Here is a 26,978-nt window from a genome sequence, read left to right on the forward strand (position 1 = left end):
GGGTGGGTAAAAAATTATATTACCTATCTATTCTAATTAACATAACTAATGTAACTTAATGACAGTATGTTTGTTTAGGCTGAAGTTCCCCTTTAATACTGTATAAACTGGTCTATAATAATAATTTCCAAGCAGGCTGCTGTGTGTCTTTATGTCCTTTGGTCCCTCACATATCCCCTCCTGACCCACCCTGCTCTCATTGGCCGCGACACAGTGTCCACTTGCCTCACACAGCCCCTCCTGCCATGGTCCACTCTGACTGGCTGTGAAACGATGTCCGCTTGCCCCACACAGCCCCCTCCTGCCCTGGCCTGCTCTGATTGGGCATGACACATGCCCCTCCTGCCCTGCTCCGCTCTGATTGGCCGCAATGCTGTGTTAATCTGCCCCACAATGCCCCCCTCCTGAGATTTGCCGTGATTGGCCACCGCAATAATTGGATGGCACGCATGCAGAGTGATGACGTGCACGACATCCAGGGGGATGGCATGTGCACATCTGCCCTGCGCAGCGTAGGGAGTGCCACTGGGTAGTTTTAAAAACCAGGATTACGACCTGGTAATTCTATTTTTGACAACCCTCCAGGACAGTGACATTGAGATTTGGGCTCCGCCCCCCAGAAACAGGAAACACCCAGCGTGAGCTCTATAAATCTGTTCCCAGGTATCCACACCTCAGTTGTGCACAAGACCTGAACCTAGTCATACTGGATACCCTAATACTTCTTACCCACATCAAAATACATGATGCTTAACGGGTGGGAACTAAGGACTGTCCTGGAGGGTTGTCAAAAATAGAATTACCAGGTCGTAATCCTGGTTTTTTCGTCCAACCCTCCAGGACAGTGACATTGAGATGATAAACAAGGAATCACCCACCTTAGGGCGGGACCACAGCCTGTAGAACTTTCCTCCCGAAGGACTGTTCTCCTGCTGTCATCAGATCTAGACGGTAATGTCTGACGAACGTGTTGACACTCCTCCATGTTGCTGCCCGGCAGATCTCTGATGCCGATGCCCCAGCTCTATAGGCCCAGGAGGTTGCCATAGCTCTAGTAGAGTGTGCTGTGATCTCTTTAGGTGACTCCAACTGCCTCAATTTGTAAGCTTCCTCAATACAAACCTTGAGCCATCTTGCTATCGAAGCTTTGGTCATTTTTTCTCCCACTTTATTTCCAGTGAAATTAACAAATAACCTGTCTGTTTTCCTGAGTTGCTTCACTCTTTTTAAGTATATTAGTAAGCACCTCCTTACATCCAGCTTGTGCCACTGCTTCTCTTTTGGATGAACTGCTTTATTGCAGAAGGTAGGCAATATTATCTCTTGCCCCCTATTAGACACTGATGATACTTTTGGTAAAAAATCAGTTACCGTCTTCAATATCACTCGGTCTTCAAATATAGAACAGAATTGTTCATCACTGCTTAGTGCCTCTAATTCGCTTACTCTTTTTGCAGAGGTAATCGCTACTAAGAATATGGTTTTAATTGTAAGATTCCTTAACGAAATTTCTTCTAGAGGTTCGAATGGCTCTTCCATAAGTACATTGAGAACTAAAGATAGGTCCCACCTAGGACATGATTTCTTAACTATTGGCCTTGATCTTTCTACCGATTTCATAAATCTGATCACCAGGGGATCTAAGGCTAATTTCTTATCAACGAAAACAGAAATTGCTGCTACTTGTACCTTAATTGTACTTAAGGCCAAACCCCTCTCAATTCCATCTTGCAGGAACTCAAGAATTGTCGGTAATTTATTGTCTTTAACTTTATTTCTCTTTTTCCAGTCTAAAAAAGTCTTCCAATACTTAGAATAGATCGATCTGGTTACTTTCTTTCTGCTATTCAGAACCGTCTTGATCACTCTGTCTGACAGGCCCTTGGACTTCAGAACATCCCTTTCAGAAACCACGCTTTTAGATGCAGATTTGGAACATGTACCCATCTGTGTTCCTCTTGATCTAAAAGTAATTCCTCCTGAGGGAGGAGTAAAGGATCTTTTTTCAGCATTTTTAGTAACAACGGGTACCATGATCGTTTTGGCCAATCTGGTGCTATTAATATCAGAGTCATTCTGGACAGTTTCAACTTCTGTAATACAAGAGGAATCAAGGGGATTGGTGGAAAGGCATATGCTTTGCTGAAGATCCAATCTTGGGCCAACGCATCTATTGCACATGCTCCCTTCGGATCTAGAGAGAAAAACCTTCTGCACTGAGAGTTCGTCTGATTGGCAAAAAGGTCTATTTCGGGCCACCCCCATCTGGCCGTTATCATTCTGAATACTTCCGGGTTGAGCCTCAGCTCGGAATTTGACAGTCTTTGTCTGCTTAGAAGGTCGGCCATTCGATTTAATGTCCCTTTCAGATGGACTGCTGTTAATGATAGCAGATTCAGCTCTGCCCAATCTAAGATCTTCAGTGACACTTCTAGGAGTTTTCTGGACCTTGTCCCTCCTTGTTTGTTCAGATAGGCTACTACTGTTATGTTGTCTGAACGAACCTGAAGATGATGCCCCTTTAGACACTCTGATGCTTGTAATAGGGCCATATGAACTGCCTTCATTTCTCTGAAGTTGGATGACTCTCCCCTTACTGGGTCTGTCCATGACCCTTGCAGGTATAGTCCGTCCACATGGGCTCCCCAACCCATCAAACTTGCGTCTGTTGTTATAATCTTTGTTGGAGGAGACCGCCATAGTCTTCCTAACTGAAGATTTTTTATATCCATCCACCAAGGCAGTGATTCCTTTACCCAGGTTGGTATTGATAACACGCTTTCTAAATCGCCCTGATTTCTGTTCCAGTTTTCCAGTAGCCAGTTCTGGAGAACTCTTACGTGAGCCATTGCCCAATCTACTGCTGGTGCTGTTGAGGTTAGAAGACCCACTATACTCATGCACTGCCGTACTGAGATGGTGTCTGCCTCTAGAAGGCTGACTATTGTCGACTGCACTTTTGTCACCTTGTCCTCTGGCAAGAACAGTCTTTGAAGGGGTGAATTTATTATGAACCCCAAAAATTTGATCACCTGGGATGGATCCAGATGTGACTTTTGGTAATTTACTAACCAACCCAGGGTTTCTAACTGACCTAACACCCTCTTCAGATCTCTTTGAAGCAGTACCGCATTGTCTGCTAGAACTAATAGGTCGTCCAGATAAGGGATTATTATAATGTTCTGGAGATGAAGATTTCCTACCACCTCTGCCATTACTTTCGTAAACACTCTTGGTGCTGAAGATATTCCGAAAGGAAGGCACGAGAATTGATAATGCAGCACTCCACCGTCTCCTTGTACACTGAATCTTAGGTACTTTTGAGACTCCCTTCTGATTGGGATGTGCCAATAAGCGTCTGTCAGATCTATGTTCACCATAAACACGTCTGCATTCAGTAAGTTCCTCATCGTATACACAGTTTCCATTCTGAACTTTTCGTATACAATAAAGGGGTTTAGTGGTTTTAAGTTCAGAATCATTCTGAATTTTCCGGTTGGCTTTTTGATCAGAAAAATTCGAGAATAGAACCCTCGGTTTCTTTCCTGAGGTGGTACCTCTTTTATGACATTTCTGTCCATCATGTCTCTTAGTAATTCCTGTAATGCCATCCTGGCTTCTCTGTCTTTCGGCATTAAAGTCTTTACAAATCTCACCGGGGGCTTTTTTATGAATCTTATCTTGTACCCGTCTTTTATTAGGTCTAAAATGAATTGATTCGAGGTTATCTTTCTCCACTCTGGATAAAAGCGAGATAACCTGCCCCCTACTTTCAGCCTGGCGTCACTGGTGCTTGCTTTGGGGCTCTGCTGGCTTATGCAGCGGAGTCCTCCTAGGCCCTTCCTTATTAATTGGCCAAGTCCTTCTTTTTTGGACCCCTTTATCTCTCGCCTGGTTATTGCGGCGAAAAAAGGGCCTATTCGGCTTGAATTTCTTTTTCTTCGGAAATGATAATTTCCTGCTTGCCGTCTTCTCCAAGACTTCTTGGAGCTGAGGGCCAAATAACAGATCCCCCGTAAAGGGTAGATTACATGCCTTAGACTTGGACGATTGGCTACCGTCCCATGTCTTGAGCCACAGATTTCTGCGGGCATTATTAACTAGTGCTGTTGTCTTTGCTGTAACTCTTAGTGACTCTGTTGAAGCATCAGTAACATAATTATTAGATTTCTTAACAACACTCAGAGCTTCTAAAATGTCCTTTTTAGGAGCATCAGTTTTAACTAATTCTTCCACCCTCTCTATCCATAATAAAGTGGTCCTAGAGACACAGGTGGTGGCTGCAGCAGGCTTAAAGTTAGTTACTGCTGCTGTATAAGCTTTTTTAAGTGACAAATCAATTTTCTTGTCTGCTGGGTCTTTAAGGAAACCCAAATCCTCAAAAGCAAGTTCATTCTCCCTATTCATTAGACTGAACGCTGCGTCTAACTTGGGACAACCTTCCCATAGTTTTGCATCTTCTTCTGAAAAGGGGAATCGCTTTCTAAACCCTCTGGAAATAAAAAGTTTTTTCTCTGGGTATTTCCATTGCGTATTAATTAGGTTTTTTGTTGAGGGATGTACAGGAAAATTTAAATGTGGTGTGGGATCCATACCAGAATATAATTTATCATGTATGGACACAGGAGCGGGAGTGGTCTGATTAATATTCAAGGTAGTGTGAATAGCCCGCACTAATTCATCAGTCTCTTCCACCGGAAATCTGAATCTTGAAAACATAAGTTTCTCATCCGTATCACTTTGATCTGACATATCATCCTGTGATAAATCCCTGTTAACCTGTCCTCCAGGAAGAACATCCTGTATTTCCTCTTCTTCTTCTTCATCTGAAGAAATTAAACGTCTTGTAGTTTTTACAAGGGCTTTTCTTGGCTTAGGATTCTCCTTGGGAATAACTGCCACAGGAGGTACCACAGGAGCTGACCCTGTAGGCAGATTTTCCCTGAATGCTCTAAATGTTTCTACCATTTCATGCCTCATGGTAGTCATAAACTCTTTGCAGGAGGCAGTATTCTCTTCATTAATTAACTTTGTAATACATCCTTGGCAAGATGCTTTTGTCCAGCTAGTTGGCAAAACAACCTTACAGACAAGGCAACTCCTGGACCTGTTAGAGCTATCGGATAAGTCCGAAGTCTCCTGAAAAACATATGAAGAGAATAATACCATGAGATTAATTACTATAATTCATTAAAGCCTGTAATTAATCACATAAATCCTCTCCTGAACAGATGTGATGTTTATTCATATATACTCTGTGTATATAGTGAGCTGTTTACCAAAAAAATGAATATCATTATCTGTAAAATAAGCTTAAGTACAGCAATCCGACAGATAATTTAGGATGCATATCAATTCAAGTGTAGCTATCTAGACAGAATGTAGATGCATACAGCTGCTAAAATGTATTGCAGGAGAGAGAGAGGAAGAAAAAAAAAAAAAAAAAAAAAAAAAAAAAAAAAAAAAAATTTTTTTTTTTTTTTTTTTTTTTTTTTTTTTTTTTTAAACTTAATATATTTGGTGATACTGCACCAATAAATCCCTCCTGCAAACTTAGAAGGAAAACATCCAACATTATATGCAGCTGACCCAGTAACAGCTCACTCCCCACAATGAATGCACCATGTAGTTAACATTCATTCAGGTAGCTATGCAACAATTACTTATGCAAAACACATTGAGCTGCACAAAAACCAATCAGTCACATGTGAACAAATGCTTTTCTGAACTATCAGGACTTTTACAATACTTAAACTGGTAACAAACATCTTGCTCCATTTAAGTAATCAAATCACCAAGTAGTCTAACATGCTTTTTCTGATCTATTAATTAAACTTAAGATCAGTGCAGTTATCCATGTTTAACTGGTTTTAAACAACAATGTGCCACCACAAAAAGACAGCTTCAGCAAATATCCTTGATCTAGCCACTGTCATTCATATGCTGACTAAATACATCTGAGCAGCATAATCAAACCTCAGACCAGTGCGGCGACCAGTCAGACCGTGATCAAACGCGGCTCCCCACAAGATCTCCGCCGGCTTACCTGATCCTGAAGTTTTCGTGCGTCCATCCTCGGCAAAGGCCAAACGCTAAGTGCCACAAGGAACGCACACAACGCTGTTTTGCAGCCGCGCAAAATGCGGAAGTGAAGTCACTCGTCGGCGGAAGTACCGCTAGACTGGGGGCAAAGCCATCCTTCCTCCGTGCAGAGCCGATATTCCCCCACCGCTGCGTCCAGGACCTCCGTCAGGGCTGCTCCGCGTTGTCCTCCCTCTAGCACGCACAGCCGCTCAGGTGGCTGCTAGAGGGGAAAAACCTGTTTAAGCAGGTAAGGAGCTTTCTGCTGCAACAATATTCCAACCCTCCAGGGTAGTGAAGCAGGCTCCCTCAGGGAACTATTACCAGCCTCAGCACTCCCAGGCTGCTGACCAGCTAGCTCCCTTTACAGAGCTCATGTTCCCAGGGAAGGAAACACACAACTGAGGTGTGGATACCTGGGAACAGATTTATAGAGCTCACGCTGGGTGTTTCCTGTTTCTGGGGGGCGGAGCCCAAATCTCAATGTCACTGTCCTGGAGGGTTGGACGAAAAATAACAGTATAATAAGTTTGATAAAAAACAAATTAAGCAGTGTTTCTAAAATAAAAGGGAAATTACTAACAGCATTAATTCATGGATTCTTCTCTCCTCATCAACACCCTTGCAAGCTGCCAGCTCCCTCCCTCCCTCCCTCCCAGTCCCTATTAAAATCCCATGGTGGTCTATCAGTAAGGATGGTCGATGAGATGATAATCATTTATCAATTTGTTATATGTTTGTTTTGTTTTTTTAACAAAAAAGGTTTTTATTTATCAATGCAAAAGATGTCATGACATAAAAGTACGGTGCAAGTACACTTATCATATAGGTGCATAATAAGGCAAATATTCCAGTCAGACATTCATTAACAGCAAATGGTTATCAGAGATAGCTTACAGAAATGCAAAATTGCACATCGCATGTACAATTTTAATTATCAAATATTTTACGTTCTACAGTTAAGGAGAACACGAGGTGGGGTTCTGACAATGCTATCCGCATACAGAGGCTGGGTCAGCTTATATTGCCCAGCCTCTGTTGCTATACAGATCCCCCCTAAGCCCCCCCTGCGCTCTGCTATCGCTATAAATCACAGCCGCGCTACCGACACGCAGTGTGTCACAGCGGGCTGTGTTTATCTATGGGGAGTCACTCTCGCCGCTCCCCCCGCCTCCTGCATAGCTCCAGTCCCCGCCCGCGTCCCTTCCCTCCCCGCTGATTAGAGGGAAGGGACGCGGGCGAGGACCGGAGCTGTGCAGGAGGCGGGGGGAGCACGCAGAGTGACAGTACAGATTTAAACACAGCCCGCTGCGACACTATGCGTGATGGCAGCGCGGCTGTGATTTATAGGGGAAAGCAGAGCGCAGGGGGAACTTAGGGGGATCTGGATAGCAACAGAGGCTGGGCAATACAAGCAGACCCAGCCTCTGTATGTGGATAGCATTGTCAGAACCCCACCTCGGGTTCTCTTTAAGAATTCAATTAGCTGTACACGCACTATGCAAAGTTATTATATATGTAATGTCAGACAACACCTGTGGCTTCTCTTAGGGACCAGCCTGCAAACAGACATCATTACAATGACGACTACACAGACAGAAGGGGTTATACAAGGCGAATGGATGCTGGTTCTTTTGTATTCATCTGTGTTTCTACAGTTTTTGGATCATATTGTTGGATCCTACTTTTACTGTGTTTATGCACCATTCAAAGTACAAAGATTGCTGCACTCTAATGGAACATTACTTCAATGGGAATGGCCGTGTGTCTATTAGAAGGCTGAAAGGAGGATGCAAGCTTCTATTCACTGTTCTGCAGACAGGGATTGCCTTTGGAAGACTGTTATAAAAGCAGTTATTAAATATGATGGCAGACAACTTGGGGCCTGAATAAGATTCTATTGAAACAAACTTTGATTCTGGGTAAACAACATGTGTGGAGAAAACACAATTTCGTCGGTGGGGAATGGGGAGTTCATAAGACTCCCGCACTTTTGTGACAACGGCACTGACTGCTTAATATGCTGCTTGTGATGTAAAATACATCAAAACAAAATGCAAAGGAAATGTATATTCTATAACTGGCACGTCAGTCAGGGCAGTGACGGTTAGACTTCAGGCTGGGGTTGTGTCGATACTCAGAGGACGCCATGCTTGGGAGATGTTTGTGAACTTGTACGCAGGCAGAACATTACATTTTGGTAAAAACTGCAATACATCTGAGGCTGGTGGCTCTACAAATGCCCAAATCCAGAGAGAACATCTGTGAGAAAAAACGCTAAACTTGTAGTGGTGATAAATCTGAGTTGTGTCACTGAGCGACGTTTAGCAGTGATGGTGCACTTCTGGCAAAGGTTTTTTTTAATATGCACATTTAATATAAACCTATCTATTATAATAATTTCCAAGCAGGCCGCTGTCTGGTTGTCCTTCGGTCCCCACACATCCCCTCCTGACTTACCCCACCCTGATTGGCTGAGACACTGTCTCCGTCTGCCCCACACATGCACCCTCCTGTCCTGCGGAGATCAGCCGCAATGCTGTGTCCGTCTGCCCGACACATGCCCCCTCCTTGCCCCAGCACTGATTGGATGGCGTGCACGTGGATGGATGGCGTGTGCACATCTGCCTTTCGCATCGCAGCACGTGCCGTCAGCTAGTTTCAAAATAACAGTATAAAAGGTTTTATAAAAAATAAAGTAGTGTTTCAAAAATAAAAGGGAAAATACTAACAGCATTAATTAATGGACTCATCAACACCCTTGCAAGCTGCCAGCTAATACCTTCCCTCCCTCCCGGTCCCTATTATAATCCCATGGTGGTCCATCAGTAAGGATGGTCAATTTGACGCTAATCATTTATAAAGTTGGTATATATGTTATTTTTATTTAGATGCATGCAGCTTGGAGAAGGCAATAGTTGCTGCCTTTGAGAATTGCATTTTGAAAAAGTGAGCCTTGTGACCCAGAATCCATCCACAAAAGCTACCAGTAGAGAGGAGTGTGGGTGTTCCCCAGCTAGGGAGCAGCTTTACTTCTGAATACACAACAAACCCACCCACCTCCTTACACTGCTGCTTAGAGCTTAACTCTTTGTGGTCAGCACTGCAGCTTGTTGTGTAATTTTGCCCTATCTGCAGAGGTGTCCATAAACAGTTAATCCTTTACCAACACAAGGGGAAAGATAGGCGAGGTAAGAAGATCTGTGCTGGCAGGTAAGAATTGGCTTGTGCCCGCTCCCTGACTGCCTCATGTGAGTAATGATGGGATGGGGGAGGAGTGCACTGCACTGTTGGCTTAAAAAGAAATGGAGCTAAAGAAGGGGATGGATTATGATACCAGGAACCTTAAAGTGTACCAGAGATGACATGTGACATGGTGAGATAGACATGTGCATATACAGCGGCAAGTATACAGACACTTAAGCTGTGCTCCTTCTCTTTTTTTCCCTGCCTGAAAGAGTTTATAATTAGCTATGGAACTGACAGTTTTTCTCCAGTCAGGACTCAGTCGGCTCACTGATAACAAATTACAGCTATAAAACACTTTCCTAAGCGGATACCTGGGCTTTTTACTGTGAGAGGAAAAGATAAAAAAAGGTCAATAGTTCATGCATTTTCACTCTGGGACTCTTGAGACCCTGCAATTGAGCAGAGACTATGAAACGGTAAATATGCTTTGTAAATGTTGATACATAAAATAAAACCTTGTGATATCTAAAAGAGTCATTTTAAGGAGTAGAAGGACAGATCCAATTGTTTATCTCGTTAGTTTATTTTCATCTCTGGTTCACTTTAACTATCATATTGAAGGGCACCTAAACTGAGAAGGATATGGATTTTTCCTTTTAAAATAATACCAGTTGCCTGACTCTCCTGCTTATCCTTTGTCTATAATATTTTTAGTGATAGCCCCTGAACAAGCATGCAAATCAGGTGCTCTGACTGAAGTCAGACTGGATTAGCTGCATGCTTGTTTCAGGTGTGTGATTCAACCACTACTGCAGCCAGAAAGATCAACAGGACTGCCAAGCAGCTGATATTGTTTAAAAGGAAACATCCATATCCCTCTCAGTTAAGGTTCCCTTTAAGGGTAACGGCCAAAGATAAAGAGAGTTGGTGAGGCTGTACAGTACACAGCCCTACCTCCAGCTACGTTTACAGGGATCCACAACAGGCTCAGTTTAAAGAAGAACTCCAGGGAATATATATATATATATATATATATATATATATATATATATATATATATATATATATATATATCTATAAAATAAAATGGCACTGTTGTCCTTGTCTCTAAATTGCTATTCCTCCTCGTTTGTTGTCTGTCTCAATTCAAATGTCAACCAAACTCTTGTATTTTTATTAAAGTAGGCAGATTGTCTTGGTATCACCATTACAGTCCTCCCATTAAACCCCAAAATAAAAACATTAAAAAAAATGCCTTTAAGGCAACAGAGTTTATTTTATTTTATTTAAAAATGCATACAAATGCTGATACTAAGCAAGCAGTTCCTCAAATGCCCTTCTGGTGGCACTGTGCTTCAGTGAGGTGCTACCTGTGGTTCCCCTTGTTACCAGGTGGTGTCTCCCTGCAGTTCCTGATCTTCCATATTGTGCCACCTACTGGGAATCTCTATAATCTATCAACAGAATACACCTTAGCACTCTCCACAGGGAAGCAAAATCAGTAATGCTGTATAACTGCATTACTGATTAGGGAGCCATTCAATATATTCCTGTCATAGGCATACTTCTCCTTTACATTGCAGAGAACAGTAATGTTGTCTCTGGAAGAACTCCCACCCATCTGGCTTCTGGATCACCCAGTCTACACTTCTGCGGCACAAATGGGAACAGTTCATACAACAGAAGAGGAATTTAAGAAATGATGAGAAATAGGAAGAGTTGGAAGGCGATAAGGTGGAGAAAACGAACAAGAAGATTTCCAAAGTGCAGTGACCCCATTTACCCAGCTGCCCTGGCAGTTACATGGGAGTCCCACAATACCACTTAATTGTTTTTAACCCTTTTAGTTAAAGGAAAGCTGAAGCGTGCAGAATGGAATAACATCTTGAAAGAGACACTGAAGCGAAAAAAAAATTATGATGTAATGAGTTGTATGTGTAGTACAGCTAAGAAATAAAACATTATGAGCAAAGACATAAGTCTAATGGTTTCCAGTACAGGATGCAAAAAAGCCATTAAGCTTCCCAACTTTCAAAGTCCCAGAGAGGTCTGTCTTCTCAAGTTTATTATCTCAACTGTCAGTCAAGGATTTTCTTTTTCTCTACCAGAGGACAGTTCAATAGCTCACAAGACTGCTCTGTAAAAACATTTAGAATGCTGAGTAGAATGGAAACTGCAAATATTAGAGAATGATGCAATGTTGTAAAAAAACACAATATAACTGAAAATAAAAATGAGAATATTTTCTTTGCTACTAATCTTCTAGTAATTATCCGCACTACACAACTATTTCATTATATCATGTTTTTTTTTTTTTTTTTTTGCTTCAGTGTCTCTTTAAGCTGCCTGGTTTTCATGATCTTTTGACCTCAGAGAATTCTAAAGGTACCTGTGAATGGTACAATTTTTATTGAACAATCGTACTTTCAACCAGATTATTCAGATCACATTGCATGAACACCAAGATGCTGATAGGCAAAATGTATCCTGAATGATCCCCATTATCGAATGTTTCCTTAAAGGATATCTGAGGTGAAAATAAACAGATGAGAAAAACAATTTTATCTATCCTCCGTCTCTTAAAAATTACTTCTTTTAGATATCCCACAGTTTTATTTTAGAGCTAAATCTAGTTTTTACTGTTTTATTGTCTCTGCTCAATGACAACTTCATTGAAGTATGCTAGAGCTTAAATCTATGAATTATTGACCCTTTGTACCGGTTTCCTGCTCTCTGAAGCCATTTACTGACAGGAAAGTGTTTTATGTCTGTAATTACTTATCAGTGAGGGTTATGCTATAGTCTGACCCAGTCCGACCCGGACAGAAACTGTCACTTGCATACCTGATTTTTAACTCTTTCAGGCAGAACAAGAAGAACACAGCCTAGTTATGCTTGTGCTAGGCATTGTACATACACATGTCTATCTCATCATGTCACCTCGGTTGTCCTTTAAAGCTGGATTGTCAGCCACAAAATCAAATTCCATTTAGCCACTGCTCTGTGTTTATTACGGTATGTAGTCTACATGCAGTCTACACACATGTGAATTCACATATATATGCAATTTCGTGTACGCATTTTCTGACATGAATTCACATGCCTCTAGTGGAAGTGTACCCCAACACTTCTCCCCATGGGTACGAGGAATTGAAAGGAGGGGAGGGGCACTTTTTGCTAATGTTGCTGAAAAAAAAGGTACTGGCTTTTTGCAGCTCTGTGAAAAGCAGCGCCAGCCTGCCAGGAAAGAAAATCTTACACATGCAGGTCAAATTCCACAGAAAAAAAAATACCTTGGGGTTGATTCACTATAACAAATAGCACACCTTATCAGAGTTAGTGTGCCTTATTAGAGTAGCATAGCAAGCGCTATGAACTTATGCCTGCTAATTGGCAATGACGAGAGCTCCACTCATCCTGCCCTGAGCCCCTGCGGGTCCATTCACTTTAAAGGACATTATCCCCGCACTTTGATTGGCCTAATAGGCTGCCTTTCAAGTATCCTGTCAAGTGACACTGATATTGGGCCAATCAAAGTGCGGGGAAGATGTCCTTTAAAGTGATTGGACCCCGCAGGGGCTCAGGACAGGACGAGTGGAGCTCTCGTCATTGCCAATTAGCAGGCAAAAGTTCATAGTGCTCACTATGATACTCTGATAAGGCGTGCTAATGTTACGCATGTAACTACTCTGATAAGGCACAAATGTTAACTCTGATTAGACATGTTAACTCAGATAAGGCATGTTAACTCGGATAAGGTAGATAAAACCAGAAGGCTGTTTTTTTCTGGACGACCCTCCTTTTTAGGCACAAGTAATTCTTTGGTACCACACAAAATACAGATCATTTATTTCCACGGGAGTGAGGAATACAGGCTATATAGACTATACATTTAGATTGTTCTATGATGACTTCTCTGTATAATGCACAGCACAACACACTGACATAATAACTAGACCCAGGATTGACATCAGCCCCAATCAAGATCTCTTGTTAACACTTTACAAAAGTACAACACAAGTCACACAGCGGAGATTTAAACGCCGTGACTCAGGTCTCACAAAGTGATCTGTGATTATTTAAACTTGACAGCTTGTGCTACACCATGCTGACAGATGATGACTACAATTATCTGCTTTTGGCATTAAAAGGCCTCTTCCTGCTATTAGAAGGGAAAAAACGATTAACTATATTTGGGCATGACAAAATCAAGATTCACCTGTTCATATCTAAAGAAAACTAAGAGCCAGAAAAGTAAAATGTGTAAAACTAATCTCCCCCCAGCTGTGGCAGGTATAGACAAGATGGAGGCCCACATATACATGGGTGTGGCAAGGCAGAAGACCCTCAAAGGTCAATGGTAATTAACCACTCGAGGACTGTAGGCTTACACCCCCCCATCCTCCCAGTGACCAGGCTATTTGTTTTTTACAATTTAGGCCACTGCAGCTTTAAAGAGAAACTCCAACCTAGAATTGAACTTTATCCCAATCAGTAGCTGATACCCCCTTTTACATGAGAAATATAATGATTTTCACAAACAGACCATCAGGGGGCGCTGTATGACTAATTTTGTGCTGAAACCCCTCCCACAAGAAGCTCTGAGTACTGCGGTACTCTGGGCAAACTGCTACAATGTAACAATGTTCACAGACAGGAATTAGCTGTTTACAGGGAAAGGTGTGAAGAATTCTCTGCCTTCTTCACAAACAAGGTGTCTGCCATCCGTGCCAGCATTACACCAACATCAGTTGACCACTGGACTTTGCATCTGCCTACTCCCGTACCACCATGGCAAGTCTTTGACACTCTGAGTGAAGAAGATTTTGGAATTCTCATTCAAAGTCTCCGCCCCACTACCTGCGACCTGGATCCTGGCCCAACTGGATCCTTAATGCAGTGCCCAGAGCTGATCAGGCCAGCACTTCACAAAATCACTCAGTGCTCCTTGCAAAGTGGACTTTTCCCAGAAGAACTAAAGAAAGCGATCATAAAACCCCTCTTGAAGAAACCATCACTAGATCCTGTAACCAACTACAGACCTGTGGCGAACTTACCATTCCTATCAAAAGTTATCGAGAAAGTAGTCGCCAACCAGCTGGAAGCCAGGCTTACAGATAACAACATCTTTGATACTTTTCAGTCAGGATTCAGGAAAAGGCTCAGCACTGAAACGGCATTAGTCCGAGTAATGATTGATCTACTTACTGCAAGGGACAAGGGTGATTGCTCAATTTTGATTCTTCTTGACTTGTCTGCAGCATTTGATACTGTGGATCATGAAATACTAATCCAGCGACTGAAGAATTACTGTGGCCTAAGGGGTACTGTTCTTAGCTGGTTTCAGACCTTCCTATCTGGCAGGACACAGCAAGTATGTCTGGGCACAATCTACTCTAATCCAGTGCCACTTCCCTATGGAGTTCCACAGGGTTCTGTACTATCACCATTACTCTTTGCAGTCTACATGCTCCCACTGGGCAAAATAATCCAGAACTATGGCCTAGGATACCATTGTTATGCAGATGACACACAACTGTATCTGTCCTTCAAGCCTGGCACCCAAGACCCATCAGCATCCATAAATGCGTGTCTAGTGGATTTACAAAATTGGATGAACGCCAGCTGGCTGAGGCTGAACTCTGACAAAACAGAGGTGTTGGTGGTAGGTGGTCCACACATGATGGATAAAGTTCAAAACGCTCACCACCTCAAACTAGCAATTGGGGGAGATACTGTACAGTATAAAGACTCGTGCGAAACCTTGGGGTGATCCTGGATGGAAATCTAAAACTCAAACAGCAGATATCAGCTGTCGTCAAGTCTTCCTTCTGCCATCTAAGAAATATAGCGAAAATCAAACACCTTATCCAAGCTGAAGACCTACCTGCCCTGGTTCATGCATTTGTATCCTCCCGCCTAGACTACTGCAACGCCCTGTTCATCGGATCTACAGAAAAGGCTCTGCGCCCCTTACAGCTAGTACAGAATGCTGCAGCCAGACTCCTAGCCAATGCGCCCCGCAGCTCACACATCACCCCAGTACTGCAAACTCTTCACTGGTTACCAGTAAAATGGAGAATCAATTTTAAGATCTGCCTGCTGACATTCAAGGCTCTACACTACATGGGACCCAAATACATAGCGGATCTATTGGAACTTTATGCCCCTCCACGCACCCTCCACTCTGCCAACAAGATGAAGCTGGTTATTCCCAGGATACACCTAACATTTGGTGCTCGGGCCTTTTCCTACGCAGCCCCTACTCTATGGAACTCACTTCCACAATCAGTACGAGAGGCTCCCTCTCTGGACAGCTTTAAAAAAAGGCTAAAAACTCACCTCTTTTCCCTAGCCTTTGAGACTGCATAATGCAGGGTCACAGCGCTTTGAGTCCCCAGAGAGAAAAGCGCTATATAAATATTATTGTTATTGTTACAGCTGTCTCTAAGAGCCAAAACAGCTAGGAGCAGCTACATAACCTGCCCACAGTAAAAATGTCACCATGTAATAAATATCAGAATGTAAATCTGGGAGAGGAAAGATTTTACAATGAGCAAACACTGACTAAATGATTTCTACATAATTATTGTAAAAATGAAGCACTTTTTTTACTACAATATTTTCACTGGAGTTCCTCTTTAAGGGCTTGCTGCAGGGCCATACAGCTCAGCACACAAGTGATTCCCCCCTCTTTTCTGCCCACTAACAGAGATTTCTGTTGGTGGGCACTGATCGCTCCTGAAATGTTTATTTTATTTATTTAAATAAATCTCAAGCATCATTCAAGCAGAGATGCATCGGCGCACGCAATCTCCTGCAAAACCCCTCCCCAGGACTTCAAGCCAATTGGCGTAGAGCGGTCCTGGGGCTGCCACCGCATCCACGCCAATCGGCGTGGAGCAGTCTTAAAGTAAATGGGAAGCAAAAAAAAAGAAAGATGCTCACCAAAGGAGAGGGAAGGCTCTGAGTTCTATAGAGTCTTCCCGCTCCTCTCCTGGTCCCCTCATTCCAGCGCTGGCTCCTCCGTTAGCAGTCTTCGACCAAATACTGTCGAATACTGCTCTCTGCCACCGCAGGAGGCTTCAGAAGTCTCTTGCAGATCTCACATATGCACATTACAGAGCCGCCCTTCTTCTGAAGCACACGGGCTCCCAAAGACTTCCGAAGCCTCCCGCGAAGGGGGATTCAAATAGAGGAGCCAGCGCTGGAACGTGGGGACCGTGAGAGAAACGGGAAGGCTCTGTAGGACCCAGAGCCTTCCTTCTCCATAGGTAAGTATGTGTTTTTTCACCACTACCCTTTAGCTTTAAATGCTTGTCGCCTCCCTATACCCTTTATGAACCTGCTTTGGAGGAGGTCTAATTTTTTATATTGTACTGTTATGATGCTTTGAGCCCTTTAAAGTGGAACATGCTATTAAAATATCACCTGTGCACCAACATATTAGCCATAAAAATAATTAATAAACAATGATTTGCTAAATAGCTACTGAAAAGGTTAATACACTGTATTTCATTTTGCTCGAAATGCATCACTAATATGATATACTGTACAGCTTTCCGATAGTGTTTAGATTACTACCGTATATCCTCGAATATAAGTCGACCTCGTGTATAAGTCGATTCCAATATTTGACTCTCTTAAGCTGGAATTTTTTATTGACTCAAGTATAAGTGTACCAAGCAAAGTTAATGGTTTTACTTGGGGATCAGGAAGAATTAACAGCTGCATTTGGGGACCAGGAGGGGTTAATGACAGCACTGCATACAGTATGGTAGTCATTAACCCCTCCTGTCCCTTAAGTGCAGCCAATACCTCCTCCAGGCCCCCCAAGTGCAGCAGTTATTCACCCCCCTCCTTGCAGCCCTGTATTCTCTCCCCCCCCCCCCCCCCCCCGCCTGCCCATTTCCTTGTTAATTGTCTAGACCCGCGTTTTCTTAGCATTTCCTTTATCAAGAAAGTGCCACTTACCACTGGGTAAATTGCTGCAATTGGGAATGTCACTAATAGTACACACATTACTTAGTGTGCTCAGTGTTGCCCGTGACTCGTGTATAAGTCAACCCCTATACTTTTATTTAGCGAGTCAGACCTAAATTTCTAGACTCACATTCGTGTATTTGCAGTTTATAGACCTAATAAATACAGCAGAAAGAGGTTTTTTTTTTTTGCAGGATTTAGCGTGACTGTAAGCAGAGAAGAGAAAGACTTCCTCATTGTAGTAATTTTCTGATTGTATGTAATATATTATGTCCGCTGCAATGGCAGCTCTTATTCTTGCTGTGCTGGGGAGACATATGATTTTTACCCAAGTTATATTACTCTGCGACAAAAGCAAGTAGGAGGGAAAAATGTATGGGCAGTAAAAAAGTAGGGAAACAATTTTTCATTGTTATGCCAGACTGTAATTTTGCTTTAAAAACCGGCTGGGATATCTGAAAAGTAACACTTACCATCAAAGAAATTTTTTGCAGGCGCTTTCGAAGATCGAACGCTAGAGGGCGGGTCACTGCTTGTACTCCCTGCAATACACAATACACATATTATAAACATAATTTAGTATTTAAGCTCTCTGCTTCTGACCTGAGTGCACAGAGAGGCGGGGAAGGGGCAGAGAGAGGTGGGGCAGGGGTGTTTCTAGTGCCAGAGGGGGTGTTAAGCAAGAGTGCCTTTTCAGCAAAGGACGCCTCTTCCTCTCTTAGGCTGCTGACAGCTGTCCGTAGATTCGGGAATGGGGGGTTGGAGGGGACACAGGGGCGTGTCATGGAACACTTCTACTTGTCTACACTGTCATTTGCTAGCCAGCAGGTGCTGGGCCTGCTATCTTGTTTTTAGAAATATTACAAACTAGTTTTAGTATACTTGTACAGCTGACTCTTCTGAAGGTGTGTGCACAACTGTCACACTTACAGGATACCTGTAAATACCACCAAGGTTAGGGGGGAGTTACATACTCACCTAAGAGCATGCTGCGGGCACCCTAATCACTCTCCCGCTGCTGGAAGTGCTATGCATATGCGCAGTAGGGAATTGTGCATGCGCAGTCAGGAGTGTTGCGAGGAGGCGCATGGATGGCCAGTTTTGCAGGGTCGCCGCTGCTAAAGAGAGGGGTCTGGGAAGTATGGTGCAGGCACAGGAGTCATCCAGAGGGCTGCAAGAAGCCCCAGGTAAATTAAACTGATTATTTTTCCACTTTAGATTTCCTTTAAGCATCTCTCGCTATGAGAGATGACCAGGGAACAATGTGGGGGTAAACCTAACATGTCCACCCTTATAATATTACAACTTGCATTAGAAAATTCCAAATTTCTATTGCATGGCAACTAACCAGAACCACAATTCATCCATTCCATATATGCTATATGTGTAAAAATCTGGGCTATGGAGTGGGTACAACAATAATCTGACTCCTCAGTTTATGAAACCACTAACTCTGATTCCAGTTACCGAAAATTGCTCAGACTCCACAGGCCTTGCAGGGCTACGGAGTGGGTACAAAAATCATCCGACTCTTTGGTTTATATTAAACCACGACTCCAGGTACCCAAAATTGTTCCGACTCCACAGCCCTGGTAAAAAAATCCTGTCCTTCCTTTACTTTATCAAGGCTGGACTTTAAAGTGAACCAGAGATGAAAATAAACTAATGAGATAAACAATTGGATCTTTCCTTCTACTCCTAAAAATGACTCTTTTAGATATTGCAAGGTTTTATTTTATGTATGAACATTTACAAAGCAGATTTAATGTTTTATAGTCTCTGCTCAATTTCAGTGTCTCAATAGTCCCGGAGTGAAAATACATGAACTATTGACTTTTTATCTTTTCCCTTCACAGTTTTCTAGCTGTAATTTGTTATCAGTGAGCCGACTGAGTCCTGACTGGAGAAAAACCGTCGGTTCCATAGCTAATTATAAACTCTTTCAGGCAGGGAAAAAAGAAAAGAACCACAGCACAAGTGTCTGTATGCGTGCCACTGTATATACACGTCTATTTCATAATGTCACATGTCATCTCTGGTACACTTTAAAGAGACTCTGTATTAAAAAAAAAAAAAAAAAAAAAAAAAAGAGTCCCCTGGGGGGTACTCACCTCGAGAGGGGGAAGCCTCAGGGTCCCAATGAGGCTTCCCCCTCTCCTGTAGCTGCAGGCAGTCCAGCGCTGGCTCCCCTGAAGTGTCCCAGAATCCTCCCTCGACAAGCCTGACAAGCTAGATTTATTTGCCTTCCCTGGCTCCAGCGGGTGGCGCTGTTGCTGCTCTCAACACGGAAATAGACGGAAATAGGCGATCTCTGTCGGGTCCGCTCTACTACGCAGGCACAGGAGACTTGCGTCTGCGCAGTAGAGCGGCCCAACAGCGATTGGCTATTTCCACCTATCTCCGAGCAGAGAGCCGATACTGCGCCTGCGCTGGAGCCGGGAAGGTAAATATTTAAATCCCCACAGTTCGGAGGGGCACAGTGAGACCGCCGTGGGACACAGGAGGACGGGGGAAGCCTCAATAGGATCCAGAGGCTTCCCCCACCCGAGGTGAGTACCCCCCGGGGGAACTTTTTTTAGTTACAGGTTTTCTTTACGTAAGAAGTTTTTATCTGCTTTGGTCCCCAGGTATAATTTTATTACACAGGGACTCCTTTGAAAACGAGTTTTGCTGCAAAACGACTGAGTATTTTTGTCTGTTCTATAGGAAGACTGATTGGCAGGGGAGAGATTTGACTTGGTAAATTTAGCATTACTTTAATGTACAGCTCTGGCTGCTTCAAACAGAAGTTATTCCCATCACATTACTTTTAGGACTGGTGTAAAAAGCAGGACATCAGTGCAGCCCTTCTAGAAAGGTCTAATTTTAGTGTAACATGAAAATGGACTGAACAATAAAGGAAAGGGAGAACTGCTGCGTCTTTATCATAACCATGCATTATGTATTGCAGCCTGAACTCTGCATAAGTGAGTGGCAGCAATGCCAGAATGTACAGACAGGAAAAAAGACTAAGTAATCCTACAACAGCGTATTCAATATTATTTATGGAATTCTTGGAATGCTATGATGTCTCTCTGCTAGCAAAGGCTATAAACACTGAAAGCAGAAGTCCTCTGTTGTTGTCTCACACTGCCCCCTAGTGACAAGTGGCCATAAATACACATTACAGCAGTACTAATTAGTAGCAAGGAAATGTAACAAACAAGAAATAAAAATGTGCTAAAATAAATGGGCCTGAATTGCTTGCAAGCCTCTAAATAAATTGCCTGCTAAAGGGTTATACGTAAGTATTCTTATAACTTAACTCCAACTGATTTTTCAACCATGATGAGATCCAAAGGGGGCCCTCTGCATGCCTACTGTTCCCAACATTTGCTCATTGTGAGATTACGGGCAGTCTACACACCTTATACAGCATACAGTAGTTTGGCTGCTGTCAGTTCCTCAGCCTTTTCCTCTGCTCTCCAAACTCTACACCTCCACGTTTTCTAATCATCCCTGCACGATTTGTGTTATAAATCCCATATCTGTGATCTGAAATCTGCACATCAGGTCTGTCTAGGCATAGACAAGGAGGAACTGGATTACACAGAGCTGATAAGCACATAGCGGATCATAGATGAAGAAAGAAAGGTGCCCATATGCTAATCGATTTCCCTTGGCAAATTCGATCACTGTGATCTAATCTGCCTAAGATCGATGTCACAGCATGGCTGACCAATCGTAATTTTGAACAATGTCTGGCCGAAATCATCAATCAGTTCAGACAAAGATCTAGCGTGAAAGGGGACAGAATGGGGGGGTGCAGTAGTATGCAAAAACTCAAGGTCCCATAGCCAGTGACAGCCCATAGGTCTCTCTCCCCCTCCCCCCCAGTTAATAGTGGTCCTGTGGGGAAAGACCTGCAGAGTACTCTCAGCAGCAGAGCGCGCTCACCACTTACCTGTCTGTGCAGCCCCCAGGTATCCCCCTCAGCTAATAGTGGTCATGGGGAAGCCTGCAGAGTACTCTTGCCAGCGGAGTGCACTCACCACTCACCTATCCATCAAGCACGCTCCTTCCTTTAGTCTATGTACCTCATGGTGAACGAGCGCTGGGGAGATGAAGGTGTAAGGACACAGGCTGGATGGCAGTACACTGGCTGGACAGGTGAGTGGTGAGTATGCTTCACTGCTGCAACTACTCTGCGGTGCCCTGGGGAGCACTATTAGCTATGGGGGACTTTGGGGCTTATCAGTCATTGCTATGCAGGGAATACACAATGCTTTTTTTCGGGCAATTTTCCGTTTGAATGATTTTCAATTTGTTTTTCTGCTCGATTTCCCGCTCGATTCTCTTAGCTTTTCTTATCAATTTCCATTCCAGTGGTAAAAGAATTGAAAGTAAGATCGAACGTGTCGGAAATTATCTATCAAACCATCTATCTGGCAAAAAAACGATTTGTGTATTCCCAGCATTATAGTCCCAGGGCATATCTGGGGGGAACAAAGGAGCCACCTAGTGGTTACATAGATTTTTATAGATGGGGATCTATCTTTTGGTAAAATTGGATGCCCATGTGTAAGTGTATGGCGAGACACAGTCAGGGGAAGCTGACAGCGGCTACAGCATCGATAAATCCAAGGTACTGGCTGCTTGCATTCTGCAAGACATCCTCAGATTTCTTTGTGAGGCAAAATAGATTACAATTACTTTGTTGATCAGGAGAAAAATCAGGGGACATTTTAGCATATGCTTCTAATAAGCACACATCCTTGATGCAATATACAACACAGTGATTATTTCCAAAATCCACAAACCTCTTCCTCGTCTAGACGTTCCCCTGCCGGTGGTGGTTTGACCCCGTCCTCCCCTGGCCCGGCCTCGACCTCTCCCTCTGGTTGGTGCAGGAACGCTATCTTCATCGGAATCGTCAAGAGCTGGATCAGAGATCTTCCTTCTCATTCCATCATCGTCATCATCACTCATATTGACATCTTCAGTCTGTGATCTGTGTGCTCTGGCCCGGCTGATCGCCTAATTTTTAACATGAATTGAAAACAAAATTAGTTTGCCAAGAGAGCAGTAAAAAAACAAAAAACAAACAAACAAAAGTCTTAAAGGACCGCTATCATGAAAAATTGTAAAACTTAAAATACATTTATATAAAATGTACATCTCCCCTAGAGTAAAATGCACTATAAATTACTTTTCTCCCATGTTGCTTTTACTTACAGTAGGGAGTAAAAATCAGACAGGTTCTGGACTAGTCCAGCTACTTATGGGGGATTCTCAGTATCGCCTTTATTCTTTACAAAAGCACTCCCTGGAAAGGATCTATGCAAAGATATTGGCTAGCCAGCCTAATCATTAACACATTATCCTGGCAATTGGACTGACTAACTGCCATTCAATAAGTGCTTTTGAAAATAAAGAAAATCCCAGTGGATCCTCCATGAGGAGATGGACTAGTCCAAGACCCGTCAGATTTGTACTGCTTCCTGTAAACGAAAGGAAGATAGGAGAAACATAAACCATAATGCTTTTTAATCTAGCAGAAAAATACTTCCCGTGCATTTCGTGTTTTTTTTGTGATAGTCGTCCTTGAACGACAATCTACACAAGTTGGCTTTTGTACTCTTGTCACACGCTGCTTGCATTTCAAATAAAGGAATATATGATACCACTTACGTACCAGCAGTCTCTTCCACCTTCAGGACCAGAGACTGCTGGTACCAAAGAACAGCGCCTCCCGACGAATTGCCGCACATACCTACCACTCCCGTTGGTCACACCACTCCTCCAACCCCGCAAGCCCCTCTCTCTGCCGTCGCTATGACAGCAGAGCTGTGTGAGCCGGTCAGGAACTGATTTCATTGGCTCCTGACCTTGTGATCAATGTAAGCCAATGGGATTGGCTTACAGTGATAACCGGTTCAGGAGCCAATGAAATCGGCTCCTGACCAGCTCACACAGCTCTGCTGTCACGCCGAATGATCTGCGGTGGGGAGCGAACGTCGAGATTGGCGGTAGCGTGCGGCGGGATGATTGAAATCTACGCCCTGGCAGGTATAACAGCATCAAAACAGGGCGAAGATTTCAATCATCAAGGTCTGGAAGTGGTTAATTTCCCACCAAAGTGTTAAATTACAGAGTGTTAAATATTAGTATAAATAACCAGAGATTCTCCATGATGAAAAATAACTTACCTCTCGAACTTCCTCATCTTCTTCATTTGTATTTTCTCTTCTGGTCTCTCTGAATTTTCTAACCTTTAAAATCACAAACACAAAGGAGCAACATATTATGCACTGAATAAAAATGCCAAGACTTGCAACTTTAAGGAATACATTTAGTTACTGTCAATTCAAAATGTCTAAGAAACTAAGTGGAAAGGCTAACATTTGCATCCCAGGTTTCATATTATGAATTTTGGTTCCGGTCCGTATAGGTAGCCTGGTGTTCCCTCCCAGCAACTGAAGACGCTGCTACTGAAAGAGAAACTTCCAATTGTGTCTCTCTCTCGGCCCAATGACATGACCGATCAGTATTAGGCCTTGTGATGTAAGAAGGGTGGAAGAAACTCTTGAGTTGGATGGTGCTACTTTTGTTGGTAATCAAGAATAATAAGAGTCCATTTGGCTTTGCTGCTGGGAAAAAACATATGGCTGAGACGAGTGCCCACCACTATAGACTACAGTGTTCTCCCCGGGCTCTTTTAGCTGGGTGCTCTGCCCGGCTAATTTTGGTGAGCATCCGGCTGTCATCAGCTCATCTCCTCATCCCCCTCTTATGCTGTATGCAGAGTTGCGCTGGTCCTGCATCCCCCCCACCCATCACGCCCCACCTGGCTGCACTTTCAGGCCACCCACCGGGAAAAAAATTCCCAGAACACTGGACTAGACATCTCCCATTACATATGCGGACATTTATGCGTGCTACCCTGATAAAGGGACCCTATTGTGGCCCCAAAATGTTGGTTCACCATTGTTCTTTTGAACAAATGGTTACTGTAAGGAGCGTGGATGCTGGTCCATGTGAGTCACGCATGTGACAGGGTACTGTTCATTTCTACTGTTAAGAAGCAGAGGGGGGGTCATGGATACTACAGCAGCTAATCACCCCCTCCTGCTCAGTGGTGGAGGATGAGGCAGTACAACAGGCAAGGTAAAGAGGAACTGTAATGAAAATAACATACTGAATAAAATTGCTTAATTTTTACAATATTAATTTATAGATTATTTAATCAGTGTTTGCTCATTGTAAAATCTTTCCTCTCCCTGATTTATAACCTGAAATGTATCACTGGCGGTGACATCTTTAGTCCTGCCAGGTGATCTGTGCGGAATGTTCGTTACTGAGAGTTCTATGCACAGAGGGAGATATTGCTGGCTGGGCAGTTGGAAACAGCTGTTATTTCCCACAATGCAACGAGGTTCACAGACAGGAAACTGTCAAGACCATGGTAATGACATCACTCCGTGCGAGGGGTGTCACCACAGTATCAACTTGGTTTTAGAACTTGCTAGCAGTCTCTGTTTATGACTAGTAGGGGCATCGGACTGTGAGCTCCTCTGAGGGACAATGAGACGAATGAATTATCCAATGTACTCCAAACCACTGTGTAAATTAAATGCATAATAATATTATTAATACTTTTGATTCCCATGTTTTTTCCCGAGCCGTTCTAATTAAATGTGGTGCTGCCATCCTCGTGACAATGGATGACTTGTAGCGTTGAATTAAGTCCTGCTGAGGCAGTTTTCTTACTGATGTAATCATTTTCGTGGGGAAAACTCAGACATACTTCACAAAACAAGCTCCATTACAATAAACTCTCAACAGGAAGTCCTTGGCTCATTGTCATAAAGCTTTGCGAATAGAATATCTAGTGAAATTAATTAACACAGAATTGAACTGCATAAAAAAAATGAGGTGTACTGTCTTTCTGTAACTCATTAGTACAATAAAGGTCTCACTTGGGCGATTAGCGGGTGATTCCTGCTAATGGCCGAAGCGCTAGCAATTTTTAAAGACCTAACGCAATATAAACATAATGGCAGTGATCTCACTGCTGCAATTGCCGCCGATCGCTGGAGTTTGGAAATTAGCGACAATCGCAAAACGTGTTCCCTGCAGCATTTGCGGCTGCGATTCAATGCTTAAAAAAAGAGCTAATCGTGATCACTCGAAATCGCAAAAGTGTACAGTGATATTACCACGATAACATCACCCGTGTAAGGCGCTCGCGTTTTGCTTTTGCAAGTGTGAATGGGGCCTTATTGATTCCATACCATTTTTGTCACATCTGGCTATCATACTGGGGTGGGAGGAGGGGAACATTATTTAATGTAGGTGGGGGCCAGGTCCGAATTCTGCATTGGGGCCCCGACGTCTGTAGCTACGCCACTGGTTTTAGGTAAAATAAAACAACCAAAGAAAACTACAGTATGGTTCCTCATGCTAGCCATACACAGTTAGACAACACCCAGATCCAGCAAGCGATCAATTGATTCTCAAGCGGTAATCAATCAATTAGTAGTGATCTGTGTACCATTTTCCCCTATTTAAAGGAATACTTTAGGGGGGTCGGGGAAAATGAGTTGAACTTACCTGGGGCTTCTAATGGGCCCCCCCCAGACCTCCTGTGCTTGCGCAGCCACTCCCCAATGCTCCGGCCCCGCCTCCGGTTCACTTCTGGAATTTCAGACTATAAAGTCTGAAAACCACTGCGCCTGCACGCCCGTGTCCTCGCTCCCGCTGATGTCACCAGGAGTGTACTGCGCAGGCCCAGACCATACTGGGCTTGTGATATGCACTCCTGGTGACGTCAGTGAGAGCGAGGACACGGCAACACAAGCGCAGTGGTTTTCAGACTTTAAAGTCTGAAATTCCAGAAGTGAACCGTAGGCGGAGCCGGAGCATTGGGGAGTGGCTGCGTGGGCACAGGATGTCTGCAGGGGGACCATTAGAAGCCCCCGGTAAGTTCAACTCATTTTCCCCCTCCCCCCTACAGTACTCCTTTAAACTCAGCAGAAATCTGAGTGCAAATTAATCAATTCACTGCTCCAGTTAGCTTTGTACCGCTTTATAGCATCGCAATGCTGTACAGTCAGCGATTCCCTTCTGTTCCTCCACTCATAATTTACACCTGTGTTGCCTTTTTGACCTATAAACTGCCTGAAATCAACCGGAAGGTTATTAATCAGGTATAGGGGGGTCATGGCATCACAGACAAATGTGATTCGAGTAATGAAACCTGCAGGAAATATTGACCAATCTATGATCCCCTTTGACCCCCATGTGACGAGAAGCTATGACTTCCCCACGCTTACTGCTCCCCACTTAAATATGAATTCAAACGGACTTCTAAAGATTTAAATGAATTTAAAGCAAATCTGAAGCAAAAATAATCATATAAGATAATGAATTGCACGTGTAGTGTGCATAATAAATAGAACATTAGTAGCAAAGAAAAGTGTCTGATATTTTTATTTTCAGTTATATAGCTTTATTTATAACATTGCAACAGACAGCCACAGTTGTAGTTTAGAATTCACACTGTATTTTAAGCTGTAAAACAAAGTAGGGCTAATGATCCTTTGAACTTTCCTGCAGTAAAACCTTATCTCAAGCAAAAAACAGCACTGAGTTCTGGTCGACTAGCTCAGAGAAGCTCTTTTGCATAGATAACAACTCAAGTTTTTTTAACTCTTTCTGTGAGGGAGAACAATATGAGGCTCATT

The 26,978-nt window shown here is 43.2% G+C and overlaps 2 protein-coding genes across 9 annotated transcripts in view; both read right to left on the reverse strand.

The window, feature by feature from the left end:
* MRE11 (MRE11 homolog, double strand break repair nuclease) overlaps window positions 1-26,978 on the reverse strand; it is a 656,612-nt gene that overhangs the window by 104,321 nt on the left and 525,313 nt on the right. For all 7 annotated transcript variants that reach the window (XM_068266826.1, XM_068266825.1, XM_068266828.1 and 4 more), the window contains 3 exons: window positions 23,442-23,504; window positions 22,053-22,269; window positions 17,727-17,795 (listed from right to left, as the gene is read on the reverse strand). In XM_068266826.1, the coding sequence (XP_068122927.1) occupies window positions 17,727-17,795; window positions 22,053-22,269; window positions 23,442-23,504 (349 nt within the window). The remainder of the gene's footprint in view (window positions 1-17,726; window positions 17,796-22,052; window positions 22,270-23,441; window positions 23,505-26,978) is intronic.
* Window positions 564-6,533, reverse strand: LOC137545501 (uncharacterized). Of its 2 annotated transcripts, none has more exons than XM_068266821.1 (2): window positions 6,047-6,532; window positions 564-5,139 (listed from the first exon to the last, which is right to left on the reverse strand). In XM_068266821.1, the coding sequence occupies exon 2, from the start codon at window positions 2,698-2,700 to the stop codon at window positions 880-882; it is 1,821 nt and encodes a 606-aa protein (XP_068122922.1). In that variant the 5' UTR covers window positions 2,701-5,139; window positions 6,047-6,532; the 3' UTR covers window positions 564-879. The 2 variants fall into 2 exon arrangements, with proteins under 2 accessions (XP_068122922.1, XP_068122923.1); XM_068266822.1 differs by having other exon boundaries at window positions 2,615-5,139; window positions 6,047-6,533.

The sequence above is a fragment of the Hyperolius riggenbachi genome, chromosome 2 (genome assembly GCF_040937935.1).
Source record: "Hyperolius riggenbachi isolate aHypRig1 chromosome 2, aHypRig1.pri, whole genome shotgun sequence".
NCBI classification, from domain to species: domain Eukaryota; kingdom Metazoa; phylum Chordata; class Amphibia; order Anura; family Hyperoliidae; genus Hyperolius; species Hyperolius riggenbachi.

Coding starts and splice junctions, on each gene's coding strand:
- LOC137545501 (XM_068266821.1), bottom strand. CDS start 2,700: ATGGCGGTCTCCTCCAACAAAGATTATAACAACAGACGCAAGTTTGAT.